Source organism: Octodon degus, unplaced genomic scaffold, assembly GCF_000260255.1.
Source record: "Octodon degus isolate 3935 unplaced genomic scaffold, OctDeg1.0 scaffold00039, whole genome shotgun sequence".
In the NCBI taxonomy this organism is placed as follows: domain Eukaryota; kingdom Metazoa; phylum Chordata; class Mammalia; order Rodentia; family Octodontidae; genus Octodon; species Octodon degus.
In genome coordinates this window covers 11080681-11106307 of record NW_004524615.1, presented here as the reverse complement: position 1 = coordinate 11106307, position 25627 = coordinate 11080681, and the positions used below count along the sequence as shown (strand labels likewise).

General features: G+C 43.1%; 1 protein-coding gene across 1 annotated transcript in view; it reads right to left on the bottom strand.

Moving 5' to 3' along the window:
* Window positions 1-2950: 2950 nt before the first annotated feature.
* Window positions 2951-25627, bottom strand: part of Nalcn (sodium leak channel, non-selective) — a 357549-nt gene continuing 334872 nt past the window's right edge. The window contains exons 31-41 of the mRNA XM_012514741.1: window positions 24897-25049; window positions 21906-21974; window positions 20719-20867; window positions 19827-19920; window positions 18111-18243; window positions 17320-17435; window positions 14480-14637; window positions 10278-10428; window positions 8827-8976; window positions 5601-5718; window positions 2951-3144 (exon numbers count right to left, since the gene is read on the bottom strand). Coding sequence (XP_012370195.1) covers window positions 2951-3144; window positions 5601-5718; window positions 8827-8976; window positions 10278-10428; window positions 14480-14637; window positions 17320-17435; window positions 18111-18243; window positions 19827-19920; window positions 20719-20867; window positions 21906-21974; window positions 24897-25049 — 1485 coding nt within the window. The remainder of the gene's footprint in view (window positions 3145-5600; window positions 5719-8826; window positions 8977-10277; window positions 10429-14479; window positions 14638-17319; window positions 17436-18110; window positions 18244-19826; window positions 19921-20718; window positions 20868-21905; window positions 21975-24896; window positions 25050-25627) is intronic.

Genomic DNA, 25627 nt, shown 5'->3' with positions numbered 1-25627 from the left:
TTGAAAATCATGGATCTACAGTATGCCATTTATAATAAATGAGTGGGCAAACACATCCTTCAACTCATTTAGAAAACACTTTTATGTAAGGCTTTATAATGGTGCCTTTTTTCCTATCTTCCCTTATCTTATTCAGAATGGGCAAGGTACCAATAGACAGTCAATGATGGTGGGCATGGGTCTGGAACAGCGAGCGAGAACAGGCCTGGCCCTCTGTCCTTTCCCTGTTTCTCTGAGTCCCTCAGATGTCACATGCTCAATGCCTATGTGGCTGTAATTTCCTGGGGGCTCTGTGTCAACTATGCTAACCCTGAGGTGGCCCTGGGCCCTGTGGCTCTCCTGATTAATGAGAGTAGGTGACATGATGACAGAATTAGTACCAGTATCTGGCCTCCCTAAGTGCCAGGGAGTATGTGTCCTTAGCTTTCCCATCTGTCTGTCCAGGTCACTTAGTACTCTCAGTAGCAGGAGTACCATCTGCAAGGCACAGGCGCCTGTCTTGCCAAGCTGTCTGTCTGCCCAACCTGCTGCAGGAAAGTCATAGAGATACTTTCTTCAGGAATTGTTTGCTTCACTTAATTTTTGAACATGTTGGGGGGAGCAGCTCTAAATTCATTTCAGGTCTGTGGTTGCTTTTTTTGCAGAATGAACAACCATGGAGCCAGGCTTAAATGGCTTCAGTGGTTTGATGCCTGCCTGGCAAGCGCAAGGTCCTCAGTACCAAAAAAGAAAAAGAAAAAAAGAAAGAAAGAAAGAAAGAAAGAAAGAAAGAAAGAAGAAAGAAAGAAAGAAAGAAAGAAAGAAAGAAGAAAGAAAAGAAGAATGAGCAACCATGTCATCTTAATTGCCAACGGGAAGGGCCTGGCAGCCTTGTGGCAGCAAAGCTGCATCAGTCAAGTGTGATGAGCTAAGAGAGGAGACCTTGTCTGTGTGGCATTAGGACAGCCCCGTGCCTGGGTGTACAGGCACCTTCTCTGCTTCGCTGCACCTTTGGAAGGTGCAGAATAGTCCCTCAGCTTTAGCCACACAAAGGAAAGAAGAACCTTTTGGCTCAGGGATTTGAGCTGAAATGCATGCCAGAGACAGAGTTTTCGTCAAACAATATGAGCTGAATATCTACTCTGAGGTTCACCATGGGTGAACTCCCTAGTACTGTCCCCAGCACAGGCCAAGAAAAGATTTAAAAATAATCACCAATTCAGTGTATTTTACAAATCCAATATTTATTTTAGTTTTTTATGTACAAAAAGTAAATTCCAAATAAACTTAAAACCAAGTAAAATTTTGACTGCACAGGCTTGAGTCATTCATTCTCTTGCTTAACCTTATAAATAAGCAACGGTCACCACAATGTTACATTTGTGATACAAAGGAATATGGTATTCGGCTCTTTAAATAATGTTAAGTAAAGACAAAGATCATAAAACAACCTGGGAGTCAAAGACAATCAATCTGAGAAGAACTAATCTAAACAGCAAGTCTCTAGTCAGTCATAAAATAGTTAAAGGCCCCAACCACTTCTATTTTGTTGATCCAGCCAAGTGTCCAGTGGTGCTTTGCATTCAATTTGCATTTCTAATTTTCTCTGAGAACATGAACCAATGACATGCTAGAAAATATAATTAACTGCCATCTACCAAATCTCCAGAGTAAGACTGTACAGGCCCTGAGATCTCCATAGGCTTCTGATCGCTGGGCACTCATCTTGAGTGTAAGCAACAGTGTGCTGGGAGCAATCCATGTACCTCTGCTGATGTAGACATGTTCGTACCTTGGGAACCAAGGCAAGAAACGAGGCCAAAGATAACATAACACAAGTAAGGATTTTTAAAATAGCTTGAGCCATATTGTTTTACTCCTTTTTGCTAGCTTTGGTGATTAAAAGTCTTTTAAAGAAAGTTAGCATTTCTTTCTTTAAAACATTTTTTTAATGTTTTATTTATTTATTTATTTGGTACAGGGCCTCACTAGGCAGCTCAGGCTCACAGCGATCCTCCCACCTCAGCCTCCCCAGCACTGCGATTACAGGTATGTACCACCATGCCCAGTTCATGTGGCCAGGTTGGCATGGCATGTGGTACCAGGGATTGAACCTGGGTCCTTGTGCTTTCCAGGCAGGTGCTTAGGCTGCTGAACTGTCTCTCCATCCTTAAAGCTTAGCATTTGTGTACCATGATATCTTCAAGTTTTCTATCTATAGATTTGCTTCATAACAATTAATATCCTGCACTAATCTCTTCGTTTGGGACCTCCACATATAATGTTCTTGGAAGCAGACAGCAACTATATTAGAATGAATAAAGACAGAAATCCATTTGTCCTCATCTCTAATCATCTTATGTATAGTTTTAAAAATAGCAAGAAAAAGAATATATAGTCTTGAAGTTCAGAATCCGTAGTTAGTGAAACTACTCTCATTTTAGCATGAGCTCAGTGCTGACCTTTTCAGATCAATCATAAATAATAAATTCTCTCAAGAGAAATATATCTAGAGGAAATAAGAAAAAGTGAACCAAAGCTATGAGTTCTGTGGCATAATGTGTAAGAGGACATATAAGTGTACACCTTAGTTTCCATAGAACATAGGAAATTTTTGAATGATCTATGCCTGTTGTTGGTATAGTTTTTATTATCAATACTGCTGTTATACATTTTTCTCTTTTGTGTTTTTTGGTATAGAGATTGAATCCAGGGATTTGCACATGCGGAGTAAGAGGTCTACCATCAAGGTATACCCCCAGACCCAAATTTTCTTGAATACATGATAATATGACATCAGACACACAGGTTGGACAGACCAATTTGGGTGCCTTGCTCTGATGGAACAAACACCAATTTAAAAATAAATACTGTGCCACATTGGAATTAAAACATATATCAATTATAGATCACTCACTGGACAATAAAGGGAAAATATTAGAAAACAGCTTTCATGACTAGATTTCTTCCATCAGATATCTAGGAGGTCATCTCCACTTTCATCACTCTCAACAGTCAGCTGCCTCGTCCACCACTTCTTGACCTCAGAGCCGCAGGAAGCTGTGTCTGTCATGGGATTCATCTTACACACTACAGACTTCACTGTAGTCCTCCCTCCAAAGCGCAAGTTGACCGAAGACACAGAATGGCTTATTGGTTTGGGGGCTGTGGAATTAAGAAGAGCAAGCTGGTGTCACATCACCTTTTGCAGTCATACCAGGAAACCACGCTATTCCATCAGTGATACTTTAGGTTCCCAAACCCCTTTCCCTGGATGTTAAGTCAGAAACTTTCCCAGCATTTGATTGTTTAGGATATATTTGAAAATTGTGGATAATTATAGACAACTAATAATAACACTTTGAAAAATATGCTCCTTGCTCCTCTTACTGTGATAATTATGAAAACTGGAAAATTACTAGAAGTTCCAATTTGGATAAATATGAATGGCATTAGTTGGTGTTAATTAGCATGTGCATATAAAGAATGAAGACAAAGGAGGAACAGTGTGGCTAACGGTAAGGGTAGAGGGGGTAAAGTACTGAAGGCTCAAGATTCCCACAGTCATGACCTTGGGTCCCAGTTGGGTAACATATAGTTCCACTGCCACAGGTAACTTCACATCTCTGAACTCAAGTTTCTTTCATTGTAAAGTGACGAGAATGAAAATGCCCTGACAATACTATTGTAAAGATTAAAATACATTAAATGGGACAACATGACACTGTACACTATTGGTGTCCCCTTTTTTACCTTCTCTTTGCCCTTTCAAACTCCACATGTCTCCAGTAGTTGGTTATTGCCCTTTTTGATTCTGGGCTTACCTACGCATGGGTCACTGGGGGCATTTTTGACCATATACTTTGTAAAACTCCATTTAAGTAAACACGAACCATGGAACATCCTCTTCCAGATCATGTCTCCTATCTGTTCTTGTGGTACTAGGACCTCCAGCTTGGCCAATGGCTATGGTAATATCCTATGACTTGTAACATGCCTCCAGACAGGTATTACTAGTTGCATAACCTACTAGCTGCACAATCAGAACCCTCAAGAGCAGGCATTCCAAATGTCACATCTAGGGGGCCAGGGAGGTGGCTCAGTAGAATAAGCGCTTGCTTGGCAAGCATAGGGGCCTGAGTTCAACTCCTGGTTCCGTTTAAAAAAAAAAACAAAAAAAAAAACAAATGTCACATCTTGCTCAGTAAACTTTACTGGTTCTTAATTGCCTACAGGGTGAAGCCGACACTTCTTGTCCTATCATTAAAGGCTCTTTGTATCGTGGCCCCACCATCTCCTCGGTCTTGTTTCCCATCAGTCTTGGCTTTACTTGAACCAGGTAACACGTAGGTTGTCTGTGATCCCTGATTAGTGAACACTCAGATATGAAAAAAGCCAATTTCCTCGGTAGTGACATTTATGAGGATCCGCTAACCATCTTCAGCTACCAAATGCAAGTTGTACTCTTATTTCTCTCTGAAACACACGTGGTATAGAAGATTTTATAACCTCATCCATCATCTCACATGGATAGGACTGAAGGTGGAGTGCAGTTAAACAGCATGACGAGCCGTGCTGCACCCCAGACTTGGTCCTCTGTAGAGAGTACCACTTTCAGGGGGCACTGGGGTATGCAAAGCACTGCTCTCCTTCCTTCCATGCCTCTGATGCAATTATCTGGGCTTTTAAAAATCCTGTATTTCTTCAGAACAAAAACCCTACTTGCTTGTTTGATTACCCAGTAAAACATGGAAAATAATAGAATTATGAGAACTAAATGAAGAAACATAAGCAACGCGCTCACAAGAGTGATTAGTAGTGTTCGTTGTTGCTATTATTATCAGGTCAGTAGGAGACTGCATGAAGGTGGTAACCTGCTCAGCTACCTATCTCAGTGTATACAAATGCATACTGCAAAAGCAGAGGCCTCTGGTGTTTCCTGAATCTTGGTGTCTGCTCATTCCTTCACAGAACTAATAAAAATTTGGCCTGTATGGCAATGCTTTGACTGCACAGAGACACCCTTGGACATCTCCTCCTTTCTCTTTGAAGCTTGGCTCTGACCATTCACTTTGTTCCTAGATGCTACCTTCTCAGCCTTGGGAGCTGAAGATGAGAGCAAGTATAGTTCCGTGTAGAGAAGTCATTTGGAAGAATAGGTTGGGCAATGGATGTGTTTGTGACTGGCTCACTCTCTGTAAATAATCAAACAGAGACCCTGCTACAATTTGGATCTGAAATGTCCCCAAGACCCTTGTGTTAAAGGCTTGCGATCAAGAGAGGAGGTGCAGCCAATAACAAGAGGGTGTAGTTAGAGGTCAGTGTGGGTGTGCCCTGCAAGGAGACTATGAGACACGGGTCTCTTCTTTCTTTTTGCTTCCTGGCAGTGGCAGCTTCCTCCACTGCAACAGGCTGCCTGGCCACAGGCCCAGAGCAATGAATGGGATCACCAGATATGGACTGACATGCACTTTCCCTCTTTTCAAGCTGAATGTCTCAGGTATGGGTTGTAGCAACAGAAAGCTGGTTCAGACCTGAATTCTGAAATCCAAGACCCAATGCAAAGACTGTAAAGATCTTTCAAAGACCCTAATCAAGGGAGAAATGAGTGATATACCAACCCGAGGGCAGACGCCATTGCCCAAACTTCCTTTGGGGTTTCCCAGCATCACCGGCATCCTGTCGACTTCCCCCTCTATCCGACAGAGTAGGGCTCAGGAGCTGCTGCTGGCTGCTCGTCTGTGCGGGAGAAAAAAGAAGCAGTTATGTCTCTTCCATTTTTTCAGAAAATATTTTAAATAACATATAATCCTTATAGGTATTTATGAGGTATGGTACAGTAACTTAATACATGTGTACAATGTGTATTGATGAATGAGGGGAATCAACATTTCTGTGTTCTCAAACATTTATAATTTCTCTGTGTTGGGAACCTTTGGACTCTTCTACTCATTTCCAAACATAACAGAGATTGCTGCTGACACTAGTTACCCTACTGTGGTATAAAATATCAGGATTTATAGCATGGAGTGAACTGGAGGACATCACATTAAATGAAAAAAGATAGACACTGCATGTTCTCATTCTCTTGTGGAAGCTAAAAGAAAATGATCTCACAAGAGATGTTACGGCTGTTCCTCAATACTGTCCTCCTTCTCACTGCTTCTGCTGGTCTGGCGTGGTGCCACTGCAGGAAGGAATGGCAGTGGGGACTGGCTGGATCTAGGGCAGTGCATTTTCGCAAGACTAGAGGTCAGAACCTGGAGCTCCAGAAAAGCATCTCTGTAGGCTGAGGTCTGTGACAGCCCCCGAGGAAGCCTGGCACTGAAGACCTGAGCTTCACCCGAGCCCTGCTTCACCCACTGGCTCCTTCTTTCATAACCAGCACCTTGGCTTTCATTGCCTCACAGTTTCATCTTGGCTTGCCAGACCACTCTCCAGCTTTTTTGTTTTTTAAAGTCTAAACCAGAGAGCACTGCAATCAGCACCAGTCTCCGTCTCACTGTGTGTTTGGACCTTGCCCTGGGTCTCAATGAGGCACAGCCAAGCATCCTTAGGAGAAACCCAGGGCAGGGCCACTATCCGTACCTCCTTGTCCCCTTTGCTAACTCTCCCTGTAGGATTCCCTGTACTCAGAGCCAGAAGATTCCTATGGGCTGGGAGCCAACAACATGAAATCCACCCCAAACTGGGCTAGTACTTCTGCTGGGCCGTGGAGCCTCAGGCTCTGGAGTCAGTCCTTAGCCTCACTGGTGCTGTTATGCATCAGCTCTGAGTCACTGAGGGCTGTGCATATAATGCTGCACGGCTCTACACGGTAGAGCTCAGATCCTACCTGCAGCCCCCTCCAGGGGCAGGACCTCCCTAGCAGCCGCTGCGCGGGGTGCTAATGGAACTCTGCTTTTTTCTACAGTTCTGTAGATTGAGTTTGGAAATGAAGAGATGCTATGTTTTGGTAACTGAAAGCTCCGAAATTCCATATGCTCCTCTGATGTTCAACTAAGGAAGGAAGAATCCTCGACGGGTCTGTTACTGAGAAAAGTTGAAAACCAAGGGCAAACAGTTTTGGTACCAGAAAGTTAGCAAGTTTCCGTGAGTTGCCGAGGGGAAACTTCTACATCATAGCCTGTTTTCCCTGAAAACTTGCAGCATTTCCAGATTCAAATTGAGTTCTTGGATATGAAATTAACTGTTTAGGCAAAGAACCAAAGAATCTTCTCTCTCTCACAGAAACAACAAAACAGAACAAAAGTAGAACCCCAAACAAATAAGAAAACAAAATACCAACACATATCAGATGACAATAAATCCCAGAAGCATTATATAGTTCAGGGCACCGATGTTTTTCAGGTTGCATATATTATAGCTTGGCTCTTGAATGTATGCCAAAGCCTTTATATGGTAATTGGTAGAACCTCGAGGAGGTGGGCACTTGTTTGAGACAGGTAGGCCACTGGGGGATGCCCTTGGGTAGGATGTGGGGTGCTAGACCCTCTGGTCTCTTGTTCTTTTTCCTGGCTGCCCCAAGGTCAGCAGCTTCCTCTGACACCACTCCAGCTGCCTCTCCACAGATACAAAACAATAGGTCAACCCCCCATGCACTGAAGTTGTCAAAACTCTGAGGCAAAATAAACCTTTCTTCCTTCTAAGTTGATTATCTCAGGCATTTTGTCTCAGTGTTGGGAAGCTGACTGCCACCACACAAACCAGAATCTTTTGAACCAAGCTCCACTGAACCCTGAATGGCGAAGACACAAATATTTACAGAAACCATGTGCTCTGACCATTTTTGTTGGTTTCAGTGAAAAAAATATTTGCAGAAATATTGCCACCTTGGTTGAAATGCTTTTGTGACCAGCCCTCCTGCTGTTCTAAATTGAGGAAGGAGCTTCACAGAACATCCTAGAATACATGACGTTACAGTACAAGTTCTCATATGTCCTGAGTCTTAATTGACCTTGGAAAGGTAGGGCCAAAATGTTGGCTTTCTTTGAGGCCCCAAATTTTCTGATCAAGGAGATTATGGGGCCACAGAGGAAAGTGACTGATGATGTAGAGTGTGCCTAAGGAGAGTTACATGGAGAGAAAACATTCTCTCAGGCTTTCACAGAGAACACATTGGCCAAGCAATGGTCGTGACTCATTCACATGGCTGATGCTGACAAAGGATCTACAATCTGAGGTACAGGATCTCAGGAAAAGTCCTGAGGGGATTTCACTGACCTTATCAGACCCAAAAGCTACAACTCTTGTTGCATAGGTCTTGCTTTATCTTGGTCTTAATCATCCAGCAGAAAAGTATAAAAACAAAGTATAAGAAGTAAAGCCATGATGTTATGTTGAGCTATAGGAGACTCAGGTCAACAGTTTCTGACATTGCCAGTGAAGCCGAAGACCCAATACTATTATGGACTACTGGACTCTTTTAGAATATTTTGCCGAGTTTACACACCTATAATATTCAAATGATGGAACTAAACAAAAAAGGGGATACAGATGAATGTCCATTTTGTATCTGTGTATTCAAAGTGGTTAGGATAGATATATAGTTACATTCTCTTAATGAATAGAGGGATTTGTTGTAATAGTGTTTGTAAATAGGATATCATGTCCACATCTTGTACAGCAATTAACCACTAGGAAGAATGTATGCAATGTGTTAATTATTGAAATTGTCCTACCAATTTGGTTTGAAACTGTCTCATTGCTATTTGTTTCTCAATAAAATTATGTGAAAAATATGGGCATACATCTGATTGTCTCTTAAAGTAACTTTCTAGAAATAATATGTACAAAGTAAAAAAAAAAAAAAGAACATCCTAGAATAAAGGACTCCTCCTCCCCTACCTCAGGTTGCGCATTGTGGTCCTGGCTGTTAGCATTCGTGTCCTCGCTGGGCTGGGTGGTCTCGATGCTGGGAGGGTTCAGGAAGCGACTCAGCTCCTGCTGTTGGCTCTCTCGCAGGCTGTGGATGATGCTGCATGACTGCTGCTGTTTCTGTGGGAAGACGCTGCCCCTCAGGAAGGGAGGCATGAGCCCAGGAACCTCCGCCCCTCCCCCACTCAGGTCACACTCTCTTCTCTCCAAACACCTGAAGGATTGGTGGCACCTTAGGAACTTCCAAATGAGGACCCTGAACTAGTTCCAGTAGGAACTGCCTTTTTCTTCCTTTTCATGTGGACAACAGTTGCATTAGCTATGCTCATTGCTATTGCCTTATGCTTTATTTAAAATTACTAACTTGGGTGTTCTACTGTCTTCTAATTTTATTCTTTGTTAACCCAGGCTTGGCCTCCCTGCTCTGCTCTCCTTTTCCTGTGAAGAGCAGGAGGCAGAGCACCTTGGGAGGTAGAGGAAACTTTGATGCCTGCTTGGTTCTGGACTTCCTAGGCCAGCCCAACAGGCCAGTGCAGGGGCTAGTTTGTCTTGCACATCCTGAAGCCAGGAATCCCGTGCCCTCCTAGGGCCCGTGGAGGACAGACTGGTCCCTGGAGTGCCAGGGTCCCCAGGAGCCAGCTGTAACAGGACACAGTGGGCAGCTTGTCTCCCTACAGGAGACTAGGGTATTTCTTTTCTTCAAGAACCTTCCTTCTTCCAACAGAAATGTATATTTCTGTAGTATAAAGTTATTTTTCTGAAGAACAGGACAAGACAAAATTCACAGAAACATTACAATACATTAAGTATGCAGTGATTAGTGTGATATTTTCTAAGTGTGAAGCATAAGCAAAAACATTTGTAAAAGTAGTTCCTTAAAAGAGATACTGTAAGCACCCATATGCCCACATAATACATGTTCGTTAGTTTATGAGTTAGAGGCTCTTATAAGGTTATAGTTCAGGATGCAGCAGTTAGATCATTCAAATCACATGAGGGATGATCTTTAGAGGCCAAGCAACATTCTCAATGATTTGCTGGAATTTTTGGCAGCGATTTAAAAGTAGTTTTGTAAATTCAGTTTGGTAGATATTTCTTTGGAATTTGACAGCACTTAGTAAATGGTGATGGTGCATATTTTAATATCGTGAAGTCGCTGTTTAAACCTTCATGTGAGATAATAACAGCGCAGCTCCCCAGAGCCTGGCATAGACTCTGCAGAAGGGAATGAGGCTGAGTGCGAACTGCAGCAAGAGCTTGCGCCGGCATCTGGCCCCTCTGAGTGGATGCAGAGGCCACAGTGTAAGGGGACCAGGTAGTGGCAGGTGGCTCTGTGTCAGCTGGGGTGGGGCTCTCTTCTTTTCTTCCCGTGCTGTTGGAGTGGGGTGGGGAGGCACACCGCAGGCTCGCAGCTCACTCACCGCCCTGATGCGTTTCAGGCACTTCTTGAGCCACATGCGGATGGTCTGCTTGGCCACCTCCTCCTCTATGGTGTACTCCAGCTGCTCACGTGCCAGGAGCTCCTCCAGTTGCAGGCTCTTCCGGATGTCCACAGAGCGGTAGGAGAGCATGCTATGGGGAAGCACAGGGGCTCTCGTCTGACTCTGCTGAGGTGCAGACCCTCAGAGTGTCAGGGTGCAGATAGGAAGTCGCTCAGGCCAACCAAGGCAGTGATTTGACGTCATGCCTTACCAGGGGCATGACTTGGCCTGGTTACACTGTGTCTCTCTGCCTTGTCTGTACAGTGCAGACAGGCCTGGTGCCTACCTGGCTGAGTGATGAATGAGTTAGTATTCTGCAAGATACTCAGAGCAGTAAGCAGTAAGTGCTTGGCCAACAAAAGAGCTACGTGGTGCGATACTTTCTCTTACCTTGCCAGATGCCTAAGTTCAGACTCTGGAGCTTTCTTTGCAGAGGGAACAATGCTCCCCCCATACTGTCTTTACATTTAGAGCTGGTTAACATGCTAGGCTGTGTGTCCTGCGTGCCCCACTCCCGTTTCCTCCCAATTTATCTCACTTATCCTCCTCTGTCTTCCTCACTACTTTCAGGGGCTACCAAGCCAGGGCTGAATGTTGTCTCCCACTTAGTCCATGGCTCAACTGATCTCAAAAGTAGTGAGTGAAGCTCACACAGCTGCCAGGTCACATCAGGCCCAAGGCAATGAGGCAACTCACAGCATGTTGGGGTTGAGGGTCTCCAGCCAAAGGGGAACACAGGCCCTGCAGGCAGCACTATGCAGCTTGTGTAACAGCAGAGTCCCAGATTCCAGTTGGGCCACATGTCCTGTGCTCAGGGCCAATACGGGAGCCCAAATTATAGCAGGGCGTCTCTGTGGGGCCCTAGGAGATTGGCCTTCTCTTTGATAAGTCTCTGCCTGTAGAGAGCCTATACTGCGAATTGCGGCATCAGAACCAAATCCCTAGAGACCACTGGGTGAGGCCTGCTGCAACCCTCGGAGCCTGCGCTAGATTACCCCTCCCATCGAGCATGCTAAGATGGCGCTCATTTCCTGCTTCCGCGTTTGCTGTACACCCCATCTATGATGATGTAAGATGCCCTCCCTGAGAACGTAACCAATGACATTGTAACACGTATCAACCCTTGATTGGGTAGTGTGATAATATAAAAAAGACGCCCCGCGCGAAAGGACGAACACAGAGAGGAAAGACGGAGAGAGGAACTGCGCTCTCTTGGGGCGCGCCACTCAGGAGAACGATTAAAGCTTTCCGCTGCACAAATCGTGTTGAGTGCTTTCCTGCTGGACGGGAGGGCGCCCGACATCTGCCCAGTCCAGAGGAAAGAAGCATATTCATTCTTCCTCTCGTCCCTCACCTCATCAAGAATCTCACCCTTAACTGTTTGTTTCCATCACTGTACCAGAGGAACAGGGAGAGGACAGAAACACCACGCTGACTTTGGCTGGCTTTCTTTTTATGATGTGGTGTGATCAAACTGCATAGCAGATGTTTAAGTGTAAAGAAGTGTCACAGTCAAAGACATGTTGCCATTACCCACCCACCCCAAATGCTCCTCGCTTGGAACACACTTATCCCATCATTCTTGCCACTTTCTGAAGCAGTTCTGGAAGTCTTCCATGACTGTCTTAGCAAGGTCTGATCAAAACAGTGAATGCCACTGCTTGAGTCCCATCCAGTGGAAGGCAGGCTGGTGAAAGCATGAGGGTGTGCCGCTCTACTTTATTCACCAGGTCTGGAACTGTGCAATTTCTGGCTCTTCTCAACATCAAAAGGATCATGAACAGTAAATGTTTTCAATCAATTCAAGACCTCAAGGCTGGCCCAGCAGCACAACTAAAGACACTGAGGAAAGTGGACTTCCAGAGCTGCTTCAGAAATTGTCAATAACAATGCAATAATTATTTTCAAAGTAAGAGGGAGTATTTTAAAGAGGAGGGAGCAGCAATGTGCCTTTTTCTAAGACTACATTCTAAAAACTTAAATATTCCCTTTATTTTTGCAGCATACCTGCTTCATGCATCTCTGCCCCCCAAAAGATTTGAAGGCTCAGTGTTAATGACAACAGCATGTAGACGCACCACATATTCAGTCTAAACACTTAGCATGCACAGGAAAGACTGACATTCTGAGAGAGATGGTGTCCTCTGTTATTCACCTGTGTTTTCCACCCTACCTTTTTCTGCTTTTTGGCTTGCCTGTGGAAGAAATGAATCATGGAAGGTGAAATAGATAATTTCAGAGAACTTTTTCCAGTTCCTTTCTATTTTGATCTGATCTCTTTTCATCTTCTAGCCACAATGATATTTCTGAATACCTGAATTCTCCCACAATTTGTGACAGAGCATCCAACACTTGTCAGGCGCTTGCAACATGATCACAGTAGCTACTGAGAGTTATAGCTTCTTTTTAACTTTCTCTTTTAAAAGTTCCTGTAACTTTTTCATGGCACAGATTCCTCTGGCAAGGGGGACATTTCTGAGAATAATATTTTAGCTGCATATAATGAAATATGCATTATTAAAAAGTCAATCCATTATGCTGAAACATAATTCTCAAATTATTTTCTGTACGAAAGTGTTGATATAGTAATATAAATGCTTCTTTATTTTATTATTTTAAAAAATCTTTCATTTATTATTTATTTGGCATAGGTTCTCAGTACACAGCTAGGTCTCTTAGTGATCCTCCTGTCTTGGTCTTCCCAGGGCTAGGCTTACAGGTCTGGGCCACCATACTGTTTCTGTGGCTGGCGTGGCCCAGGATTCCTGGACCAGCATGGCATGTGGTACTGGGGATTGAAGTCCAGTCCTTGTGCTTACCAGGCAGGTGTTTAGAATGCCGAGCTATCTCTCCCATCCCAGTGCTTCTTTATCATTTCATTAGACAATAACATCTAGTTGAGGTTAAGTGATGTCAAATACTTAAAGTGCTGGTGAACAAGAATGATACTTTAAGATGCCACTCAAGGCAGGCAGGGACATGATTTAAAAGTCTCTATGATTTTTATTAGTGGCCAGTTAAAGACATTGTTATTGTTATTGTTCCTTGTTGACTAACTTCATCATTTGAGAAAATATTGCACTTCCAGTAACAATTATTGAGAATAAAGAGTGTAATTGTTTCCCTTTGCAAGCCATAGGCTTAATCCGGACGCTCCTGTTCAAGAATCTGTTATGAGCCAAATGTTTTCCCCTCAAAATAGGTATACTGGGATCATAACTCTTAGAATCTCTTGATTCCATCTTATTTGCAAAGAAAACATTTCAGATGTCCCTAGCTTGGAGAAGGCAATACCAGAGCATGTGGGGCCCTCGTCCAGAGTGAATGGTATCTTTGTAAAGGGAGGAACTTGGTCACACATGTGTACACACAGAGAGATACACGTGGAAAACACTGTATTCACACTGAGGGGAGCTCAGGTGCTGCTTCTACTAGATAAACACTGGCAGGAAGTCTCTAAGAGCTGAGGAAAGGCACGGGAGAGACCCCTCCACACCCCAACCTCTCAAGCAACCAACACTGCCAACACCTCAGCCTTGAGCCTTAGGGTCCATGAGCTAGTCAGTTTCTGTTGCTTAAGCCACTCAGTTGATGACACTTTGTCACAGTAGCCCTGGGGGCTACTACTGCAGAGATCTCAGAGAGAAGGAAAGGCAGAGCTCTGGTCCCACTCTGTTGCATGTTGAGTGTTCACGACAATCTGGAAGTGGTGGTGGTGTAACTGAGCAGGCAGCCATCCCCGAGTGGGCCTGCAGAAGCTTCCAGATGTGTCTGAGGGAGAGCACTGTGGTCAGCCCCACCTCTGCCACAGGTGACCATGAGCAAGTGGCTTCACTCACACAGGACAGTCCCCCTCATCCCAAAGTGAAAAGGCAGAACTGTGCTTCTCAGGCCCCTGCTGCTGTCCCCTTCCTGGATGTCAGGCCACTGCTTCATATGCCTCACCGTAAGTGATCTCCAGGTAACAGTGAGAAAAATCACTTCACGCATGGAAAGTGTAGTTTCACTGTACAACTACAGAACGGTGGCGTTGTAGGTTCTGGACAGACTCCTTCATTAAATTCCCAAGGCCTCTGAGAATCCCAGCTTTCCTCTCTGGACCCCACCTGGCATTGGCCCCCGGACTGTGAAACGCCTCCTACCTCAGGACGTCGTGGAAAGTGACATCGCCGCCATTGTGCAGCCTCTCCATCTCGTAGCACATATGCTTGAACAGGAGCTTGTCCTTGTCCAGGTCCACCTCCAGCCGCCCTCGCAGCAGCCTCAGCAGGAACTTCACGCGGAAGGTGGGAATCACGCCCTGGGGGCAGAGCAAGCCCGGGTTAGACCTTCTGGAGGTTCGCTTGGAATCGGCCGGAGGTGGGGGGGGACTCTTCATGGCATAAAATGAAGACAGGGCAACACTTGAAACAGGAGCTATTTCTCCAAAGATAGCACAACTAGCACCCGTGGAGAAGAAAGTTGCTGTTGGCCTCTTTTTAAAAATGTATTTAGTACAGGGTCTACAGGGTCCCACTACACAGATCAGACTCGTAGTGATCCTCCTGTTTTCAACTTGCCAAGCGCTGGCATTACAGGTGCTCGCTACCATGCCCAGCCTCGATCACAGTCTCAGCGTGCCCCGGGGGCAAGGCCTGCACGGCATGCCCAGGGTGGGCGTCTTTGGTCACGGGCACAGTTACCTGTGCTGGGAGCAGCCGAGTTGGCTCGAGCTTCTCCTGTGTATGGAACATCGTGACACAGAGCTCTTTGCAGCCAGGCAGCCCAGCAAGAGCCCTCAGCTTCTCCTGGAGCTGACGCTACTCAAAACACCATCCTGAGACTCGGTTCCTTCCTACGTGCACTTACTGCGTGCTGAGAATGCTTGCGCACAGGCACGGCCAGCGCACGCGTGCGTGACCTGGATGCTAAGACTTGCAAACCTGTCGCAGTTTATAGCTAGATGTCTTCTGAGAGCCTTGTGTTTTCATAGGTCAGGCTTTTGGAAAGGTGATTCACCTACAGGGCTTAGAGCTGACTGGCTGTTAGGAGGTTAAGAGACAGGTCACTGGGGGTGTGGCCTGGAGGGGGCAGTCTCCCTCCTGGCTCCTCCCTTAACGCTCTGCTTCCTGTCTTCCATGCCCTGAACAATTTCTCTTCTGCCATGTCCATCTGCCATGCCACTCTGCCGTGGAGCCAGCTCACTATGGGCGACGTCTCCCATTAAATTGTGGGTGTTAGGTATTTTGTCCCAGCGATGAGGGAAGTAACTGAGACACATGCATTGTAACTTGGGCTCCATGGAGAGGTTGCTTCCTTTCGTTCCTCTGCATGACTAGAACACTGGTAGATGTGACAGTGAGGTTCTCAACTCTGCCTTCCTTCCGGGCCCACGTAGCTATAAACTGCAGGCAACACAGCTGACCACACCAGCCCTGGCTAGGTTTTTTGGATATGCCTGGTGACCCCTGGCTTCCTGTCGGTCCCTAGCACTCCTGGACACTGAGGGTGTGGTCTTCCCTGTGTGTATCTGAGGAGCACAAGGCCTTGCTGGTGACAGTTGACACAGGAGTGACCCAGATGAGAGAGCTAGACTAGGTGCCTGGGCACAGATTACCATCTCAGAAGAAACTGGTGATAGACTGGGTCCCTACCACAGAAGGCTACCAAGAAGATGGAGAGAAAAGAGAAGGCTGCGAGCTGCTGATGGCCCCGGTTCAACTCCAGGAACCCTGATGCCTGCCTGGGCTTGCCAATCTTTGTTGGACATCAGCAGTTCTTAAAACTGCTTTTGGATCTTGCCTAGACTTTTTCATGGTTGAATTTTCTTCGCTTTTTAGATGCAAAGCCAAATGCCTCCTCAGTGGAGGCCCCACTACCATCCTGCTAAAGCTTGACTGTGCTCCAACTCTGGTCTGTCACTTGACCTTCACCTGGGTGCTCACAACCTCTTAAAATAATACAGACTGAGTGTCCCTTACTGACATGCCAGGCTCCAGAAGTGTTTTAAAATCTGGGTATTTTTCCAGATATAATTGCATATACAAGGGAAATAATGAAATGTATGGGTTGTAGAACCCAGGTCTAAACATGAAATTCATTTATGTTTCATACATGTGGCCTGAAGGTAAAGTTACACACTATTAGTTTGGAGATGCAAACTCATGTTTTGACTGCAACTCACTACATAAGGCCAGGTGTGGAACTGACTACTCATGGTGTCATGTTGGTGCTCAGAAAGTTTTAAATTTTGAAGCATTTCAGATGCTTGGATTACACAGGTTCAGCCTGCACTGTTACTAGTAATATTATTTTACCTATAATTCTTTGTCCCCCCCCATTAAAATGCAAGCTCTTTTCATCCTGTTTCTTTGTCTATCTTTAAGTCCCTCGACCTGAGCTTGAGTGCTTTCCAGTATGAAGAATGGAAAGAGGATAAGGACAAGGAGGAAGAAGAAGACAAAGAAGAGTACGAGGTGGGGGAGAAAGAGGAGGAGAAGGAAAAGGAGGTGAAGGGGAGGGGGAAACAAAGGAGAGAGGCTGCTGCTGGTGCGGTTGATTCTGAAATCTTGGGTAATCTTTGTGATCAAAATATTCATGTAATAACACAGAGGCAGTTTGGACGAGCACTCCCAGAGACTACTTAGATACCCGTCTGTGTTTGTCATCAGGATGGCTGCTGGAGACTGAAGTGATCACGAAGCCACAGCACACTGTCCGTTTGGCGGCTTCAGTCCCTGCTCTGAGCCCAGAGCCCATTCCTTCAGGATTCCTCAGCTTTCTATCCTTACTGACCTCTCAGAAGTCTGAAGAGGAGGTTCCTGGTGGAAAGGTCACGGGGAGGACCTGTTGTGTTCCCCTTGCCTCCTAAAGTATCAATGGCATCTTTCTTCATGGCCTTTCAAAGTCAACTTATGTGACTTGCCACCCATGAGAGCACTGAACCCTCTGAGATTTGTCTGTAGTTTTTTTCTGGGGTTGAGCATGAAACAATGACCTCTACCTCTCTCTTATCGTCCACCATATTCCATATGATTTGAAAGTGACGAAGGTCATTGTAACTTAAAAGCTGATCCTCTTCCGTGGAATAAAACAAAGAGAAATTCTCCACAATTATGGCTAAAAAAGAAGCAGAAGAAAAATTCAGAAGTTAGGCAATTAGGTTAAGCTGTCATTTTTCTTAGAAAAAGTAAAACATCTATTATAAATAATGGATTTTATCAGCCATGCTAGAAAGCCAAATTTTTCAAGTGCTTTTAGCATGGTTTCCAAGTTGGCACATTTCACACTTGGACTAAGCTCTCCATCTAGCTCTCATCTCTCCAAAGCATGAGGGTCATGCGCACAAACACACATTCTGTGTGTGTGTAGACATTGGTGCCAGCTGGCTGGAACTATTAGTTAAGAGTTCCAGGGCAGTTTTTAAAGGTTGTATTTGGTTCTGGGTAGTCCCATAACTGGGTTAACTACATGTATCTTTGAAAAACAAAAAATGTGATATTTTGAAGCTACCAAGGTAGCCCTCCTTGAAGTTCATTCAATGCAATCTATGAGAAGAGCTCTTTTGAAATTAATGATCATAATAAATAGCAAAACTCTTGAAATTGCAATCAACTGTCATTTACATGCCTTTTAAAGGTCTTTCCAACTTCTGCATTGAGAGGTAATAATTTATAATTAAGGCCATGAAACACCCACCCCAAGCAATCCAGGATAATTACTTGAAAATTGAACATAATTATCTAAGTACCTGAGATTGAAGAAATGAAAAAATATTCAATGAACATCACTTACCTACGAGCAGATTTAGCATGATGTAGGCAATGATGACATAAAATGAACAGAAGTACATAAGTGCTCCTGCATAATTTCCGCAGTCTGTGGCCCAGTATGTAAATTCATCTGGAGTACAGAATGGAGGCTGAACCTAGGCGGTGGTGAGAAAGAGGGGAGGACAGGGTAAGAGAAGAAAACAAATTCTCTGTCTGTAGTTAGTGAACACATTCCTAGCCATATAAGCTATTATTAACTTCAAAGTTATCTGGCAAATACCATGTACACTGGGTGAGTCATCTGAAGAATAAATCAAAACCAATATTTCCTTTGTGCTGTGTTTTTGACATTATAGAATTCCAAGTTCTTTGTAATTGTTAGAGGCAATTTCATGCACCATGAAAATGGACAGGTTTCTTCCAATAACTATGCTTCCTGCCACTTCTGCCAGCTCCAAGTCCTAAGTAGCTACCCTGATAAAATTACAGAAAGTAAAGTAAAAAGGCACTTAAAGTTGTTCGGAATTAAGACACGGGTAATGATTTAGGAAGGTTAACTTTGCATAGCAAATTCACATTTAAATTGTGTTACAAGTAGTTCCCACTCTTGGAGTAGCACTATGGGATGCTATGGAGCGGCACAAGACTCCAGGTATCATTCTCCAGGGGCCCATTAAAATGCCAACACCTCGAAGAGAAAGTCCTGGCTCCTTCCAGCCAGAGAGCAGCTCTTTCACCTGCATTCCCACAGCATTCTGCTGTTACTTTTACTTAGACTATATTTAATTCTGCCTTGGGTTATATTTGATTTGGTACATTTTGTCTGGTGCATAAAGTTGTGTAGTTCTTCCGGTGTGCTAGGCCTGTGCCCCGTGTTTGGAATAGACTGCTAAGAGCGACAGAAGCCTGCCCCTCTGATGCTGCTGATATTGCACAGTACACCAGAGGCCCATGTGGCAATTTTAATTTAAATTCATATTAATTAGCATGAAATAAAAATAAACTTGATGTAAGATTTAGTTCCTCGAATGCTAAACAGTCACATCTGGCTAATGGTTCCTGAATTGAATAGCTTAGGATTCCACCACTGCAGAAATTTCTACAAGACAGCATCAGAGAGGAAGGGAAGAGGCAGGTGGAACAAAGGAATTTAAGCTGGTAATTCACTGGAGTTGTGGGAGGGACCACCAGGGAGAAACATAGAGTACTGTAAGAACACATAACCTGCAGTCTTAGGGGGGAGTGAAATTGCAGAAGGAACTGATACTTAAACTGAGATTAGAAGGATGATGCAGAATTATCCTGGAGGAGATAGGAACAGAGGAAGAGTGGCTTGCACCCCTGGGGATCAGCTCCCAGAGGACACCTTCAACTTGAAAATGAGCACTGAGCTGATGGCTCAGGGCTGGCCACAGGCTTGGTGAATATCTAGTGAGTGCGTTACATTGAAGGCGAGTACTGCTGTTGAACTGTCACAACGATAAAGGTTGAAGAGAACGGACAATGCTCATATGAAGCCTATTTGTTGACCAAGACAATAGCTCCAGTTGGGTCAATGAATATTTTCTTATGATGATTAATACATTGTAATGAAAAAGGTGCAATTTTTAGCCTTAAAGGCCTGGAGATATACTTTGTACACGAAGTCTTGATGCTGACAAGAACGACACCACCATATAGCACTGCCAAAGAATTTCATGCTGATTCTAAGCTGAGGCACTGATAGAGGGATATTTACCATGCAATCGTGCATAATCTTGTTCCAGTCTTCACCTGTGACAATTCGGAACAGTACGGTAATAGCCTTGCCAGCTGAAGAAAAATTTGCATGCCTAATTTAAGAAAAAAAGTGTGAGTAGTATGGTTTGTTGTGAGGTAGCATTGTTCGTCATCATCAAAACAGGGATTTTGCAGATATTTTGCTTGCTACATTATCATTTCCAAAATTCGTTTATTTATTTGTCTGCAAATATAGCTGCCTGAATAAGTCACTTCAAGCTTGGCCTTCAACTGATCACCATTTATTCTGAGCAAGTTTTGGCGACAAAAAGTGATTTATTCCTTTATGTGGTCTAAGCTATGAAAGGAGATCCACTATGTGGTGATGTAATAAATAACAAATACTTTCTTTAATATGGGACATTTGTGGCTTTGTTGTTTTAATATGCTTAAAAAGTGAAATGCTCCCATAAAAGTCAAGGCAATGTTTGAAAAGTCCTTTCTGTATACTAACACCCTTTTGAGTGCACTTTCCGTATTTTGCTGAAAAGAAAAAGGCATTTCAAAATTATTTTATTGAGAAAAAGTACAGCATTTTTGGGGGGTAATAAATGGCCAGGAACAGTGATGGAATTAGGATTAATTACTCCCAAGTGTTGGTAGAATTATGGATTCTTTTTGTTTTCTTTATTTCTGAATTTTCTGGGGTTCCTAAAGTAACCATGCATAACTATTTCAATTGGAAAAATGCCATTTAAAATGTGGGCACTTTATTTCATTTTAAATTCCAAATGATTCTTTGCCTTCCCTTCTCCCCCAGTCTTTTATAGACAAAAAAATTAAGTTTTTCCTCATTTTATTACTAAAATGTTTAGTAATGATAAATGAACAGAAAGATCAGTATGCACAACCTGTTTATGTTCTCGCCATACTTCACAGTTCCAAATAAAACAACGCCAGCAAAAGCATAGCACAATAGCAGAAGGAACATCCCGACTATGATGAAGAAGCTTTTGTACATGCTCACGACCACCGTGAGGAGGAGCATCTTCAGCGTCACCTGGAGACAAGGACGATATGGCGTCAGGGAGAGATAGAGAGAGGGAGAGAAGGACCAGTTTACCAAGCCATGGATGGTCTGGTAGTATCACTCAAGCAGACTGGCTAGAGACTGGTTCTCAAGAATTCATCACTTAAGAGTTGCTTTATACTATGTGTTCAATGTAAGTATTGTTCTAAAACTATCAGACACTGAAAAATTCTATTCATTCTTCGAATTGTTCAGTATTTTAAGCCACATCAATAAAAGTAGTACTCCATGGTTTTAGCTTGCCATTTTCTCTTATTTCTAGTTCTCTGTAAAGGGCAGTTTTGATTTATAGCAAATATACGAATTTACTTTCACAAAAAACAAATTTAACTAATTGCATGATGCCAAATAACCATAAAACAGTAAATGCACTGATGACTATGTGAATATAGGGAGTATATTTATCAAAGAATATTATTAACAAAAAGGATATGGTGTCTCTAAAAATGCAAACTGGTGGTAGAACAAATGCATGACCATGAACAAAGAATATATACCAATCTAGAACCATGGAACCATCATTGTTCATTAAATATTACTTTTCTTTGCACTAAAGTTACCTTTAGTAAATATAAAAACAATATAAGTAAAAGTACATCTGGTATGATCATTCGTTTTTATTTTCATGGCTGATATGTTACCTTTGATGGATGATTGCTTACTTTGCAAATACAAAGAACAAATTAAGCAGCAACAATAGGAAAATCACAAGACAAGCTCTCAATTTGTTTTAATATTTAATATTTTAGTCTTTATTTTATGTCACCTATCTCCTGTTGCTGTCTTCTATTTTGCTCTTTATCTATACTTTGCTTATCTCATGTAGAGAACTTGTGTGATATTTAAGCTTGGGTATCTGATTTATTTCGCTTAGCATTATTGGTCTCAAGGTGCATCCATCATTTAATGATTTGCGGGCTACAACGCTAAGCACTCAAGACAGCTGAAGTCCATCGGCCACTGCGCCTTCCCAGGTGACCTTTGTTAGGATTCTTCACACATACTCACATGCTTTCCGCAGATGGAGAAAAACCTGAAGACGATCACGCACGCGCCCATCATGTAGGTGTACGCATTCTGAAACGCAAACAAGACAGCCTCTCATCGCTTGCACAAAAGATCCCGTTAAAATTCTAGTTTTCATTTTAAGTCTGCTGTGAAGCCTACTGAATAATTAGCTTAATAAAATGTGAAAATTCTTATAAGAAATGTATCTTTAAAAAAAAAAGTGCTGAAAAGGTCACTGCCAAAACTCATGAATAAATATTAGCTACAGAATCAAATCTCAAATGAAACTCCAGGTTCTGTGTTGCTTAACTGAATTCTGCACTTCAAAATTTATTTCACATAACACATTGGCTAGTTCCTCTCAGGACAGTGTGTGACAGGATGATTATGGGACATGAGGAAGATAGATGAGAGAAAAAAATTAGGACTCCTGGCCCCAAAGCAGGGCTCAGGTTGAAGTAGCTTGGTGAAGGCAGACTCCTTTCTGAAGGCCAGCCACAGGTCCCATCATCTACGTTGATTTCAGAAGAGTTCCCTCTGCTCAGGAACATATCCATTTCTTTCTTCAAATGTGTAATTAAGGCAAAAGATGACTCTATGCTTTATGACTAGGAAGGCTCCCTCTGAGAAACAAAGATCTCACCGGCTACAACTGCAATAACAACTTTGACATTCAGCTGATGCCAAAGCATGACTATTCTCCCAGCCAAATGAGAACAGTCACAGATGGGCCCCTGGGAAGGGGTCCTGTGCGATCTCTGGTGAGGCATGAGTGAAGGAATGCATGCGCATAGCATCTTGGAGGGAAGACAGTCTGCACTTTCCTGCCCAGCATTCCCAGTGGCCCACTGCAAAATAGGACCATGGATAAACACCCTTTCAAGATCAGACTTATTGGGAAGAACAGAAAGAGTCAAGCAGAGAAGATACATTAGTTTTGGGGGCTCAGGTTCTTGCTATCTAGAGACATCTGGTAGTAGGAAGCCTACTTCGTTTTTCTGCTTAGATGGAATAGTTTTTAGCTAAATACTTGTTTAGACAAATAAAAGCCTGGACTTTGGTGTCTATTTTTCCTCAGTCAGCTAAGGATCTATGGTGCATACCTTCTCCTTTTGCATTCTGATGGTAATGACAATCAACAGCTTCTAGGACGGTGAGCTGATGAGTTTTCACCTGGACACAAGGTCTTAAGCAGACCCATGTTAGCATTATTCTCACTGATGGGTCAGCACGCAGGGGATGTCTGTTCAGTTTTGCAAGGTGTAAGGCTTACAGGAGCAGTGACTGTTTTGCTTTGCTCTTTTCATTCTCCTCAGCCCTCCAATAGTGGCTTACATAAATTTGTGCTCAAATATATCTTTTAAAAAAATAAATGCAAGTGACTAAAAGCTCAGATAGCCTCTGATGTTAAGCACAATAGCTGCTTTAAAAAGAGCATTCAATGTGCTCACTAGCATGACAATTTTATACTAGAGCAAGCTCTTTTTGATGAATTTAAGTGGATTCTATGTTATAGATGTTTATCCATCTAAGACTGAAGAAGATGGGAAAATGGGGAAAACTAAGATTAATAAAAACAAAGGTATTTTTGATAATGCCTAGAGTTGGTTATAATCTTTAGGAGCTTTACATACATAACTTCATAAGACTTCCTAGAATGCCTCTGTAGAATAGGTGGATTATGAAGTTATATTTCCTGGGTCCAAGCAAGGGATAAAGGATTACTAAAGACAAACAAATTGATCATGGAATTGATCATGGCTGGACAATGGCAAGTCGAGACTAAGACCCATATTTCCAAGGCTGCAATACATAAGCCACCAATCACACAGGGCTTCTGAACACTGGAAAGGCAGCCAATCTAAATTTGCACGAGCACTGTAAAAGTAAATTCCACAAAGACTCCATACCAAAAGAAAAAAATTAATTAACACTTTTTATAGCTTACATGTTAAATGACAGTATTTTGTATGTGGGTAGGTTAGAAGATATATTAATGTATTGTTATTTATTTCTTTTTAAATTCCTTTTTTTCAATGCTTTAATTGTGGTATGTTATTTTTTTCATAATTTTATTGAGAAACAAATAGCAATGAGACAGTTTCAAATCAAATTGGTAGGGCAGTTTCAATAATTAACACATTGCATACATTCTTCCCAGTGGTTAATTGCTGTACAAGATGCGGACATGATATTCTATTTACAAACACTATTAGAACAAATCCCTCTATTCACTAAGAGAATGTAACTATATATCTATCCTAGCCACTTTGAATACACAGATACAAAATGGACATTCATCTGTATCCCCTTTTTTTGGTTAAGTTCCATTATTTGAATATGTAAATTTCTTCTAAAAATTCAAAAGTAAACATATTTTGTTTTTTTGCACAGCACCACCCTAGGTAGTAGTAGTCAAGTGTACACACTGTTGTAGATTTGGAACTGGACTTCAGTCTAGAATGAACTGTGAAGGCTTTTTAGTAATAGTAGAATATAGGTACAGAGATGGGAATGGTGTGCTTCAGAGAAATGGCAGGTAAATGTCTGGGAGAGAATCAGGTGGTGGAAGTAACCAGGAATCACAGAGCAAATAATAATGAGTATCATAGAGGAGGAAAGATGCTACATTCCAGCTCAGAAATCAGGGTGTGAACCTTCCGATGCCAGCTTGTATCAGAATTACACAGGCTTCCTAATCTCTGATTCAATTTTCCTTGCTCACTCTTGTAAGCTCTGGTAAAACGAAAGGTTAAATGAGAATCGCAAGTTCTTCCTTGTGGCTTACACACACTAGGACTTGAAAGGCCAGGGTTCAGCTACGTGCAGAGTGTGGATAGGGGCACACACAAGGGTGGCAGAAGGCTGGCCACGATTCCAGGGGTCTTTGCAGAGCTTACTGTAACATGGGACCATGGCTGACACGGGGGATTGGAGACTGGATGCAGGACGGGGGTAACCGACTGGAAGGGAGTTTCTCTGTGTGCTTACCAAGAGCGCAAAGTGAAGCACCACCCACACGACACCCAGGGACGTCACCAGGAGGTCGTATCGATTTCTCCTGCTTTGCCAGAAGCCAGCAGGTGACATCGCTATGATCTTCATTGTAACCTGGAGAAAAAAGATGAAGCGCACACAAGGGTGCTCAGCACATGTTTAAATCTATTAACTGAAGACATAATACGTTTTTAAAGGATGTAGTAAGTGGAAAGGGAGGTTGTCAAGATACATGGTTTTGTGTTGAAAGCTAAGTAGGTTACATATCTGTATTTTCCACATTCTCTTCTTATGTTTTATGACTAGCTCTAACAGCAAGACAGTTTTCTTTCTTAAGTAAAAGACCAAAAATTTTCTAAAACATCAGCCACTTTAGGGTGAAATGAGATTCTGCCTCGATTCCAAAGATGAATACACTGGAAGGTGATATTCTACAGACCATATATGACAACAATCTAGGCCGGGCCAACTATCCACTCTGCCATCACACGGTAGTGTGAATCCCTGAATTACAGCGGCTTGCGCAGTTTGCTGTAAATAGTTGCATTCATGCAACTAGACAGACCAACGTTCGGACATGACCATCCTCAGTGTCACTTCTGTGGCTAGAAAATTGGGGCCATCAAGTGCAGTCTTTATTCAAGGTAAGCCTAATGGCCTAAAAAAGGAAACACCCTAAGAGCATGCACCCCTCTCCCTGCCCTAACCACAGGCTTCAAAGGCCA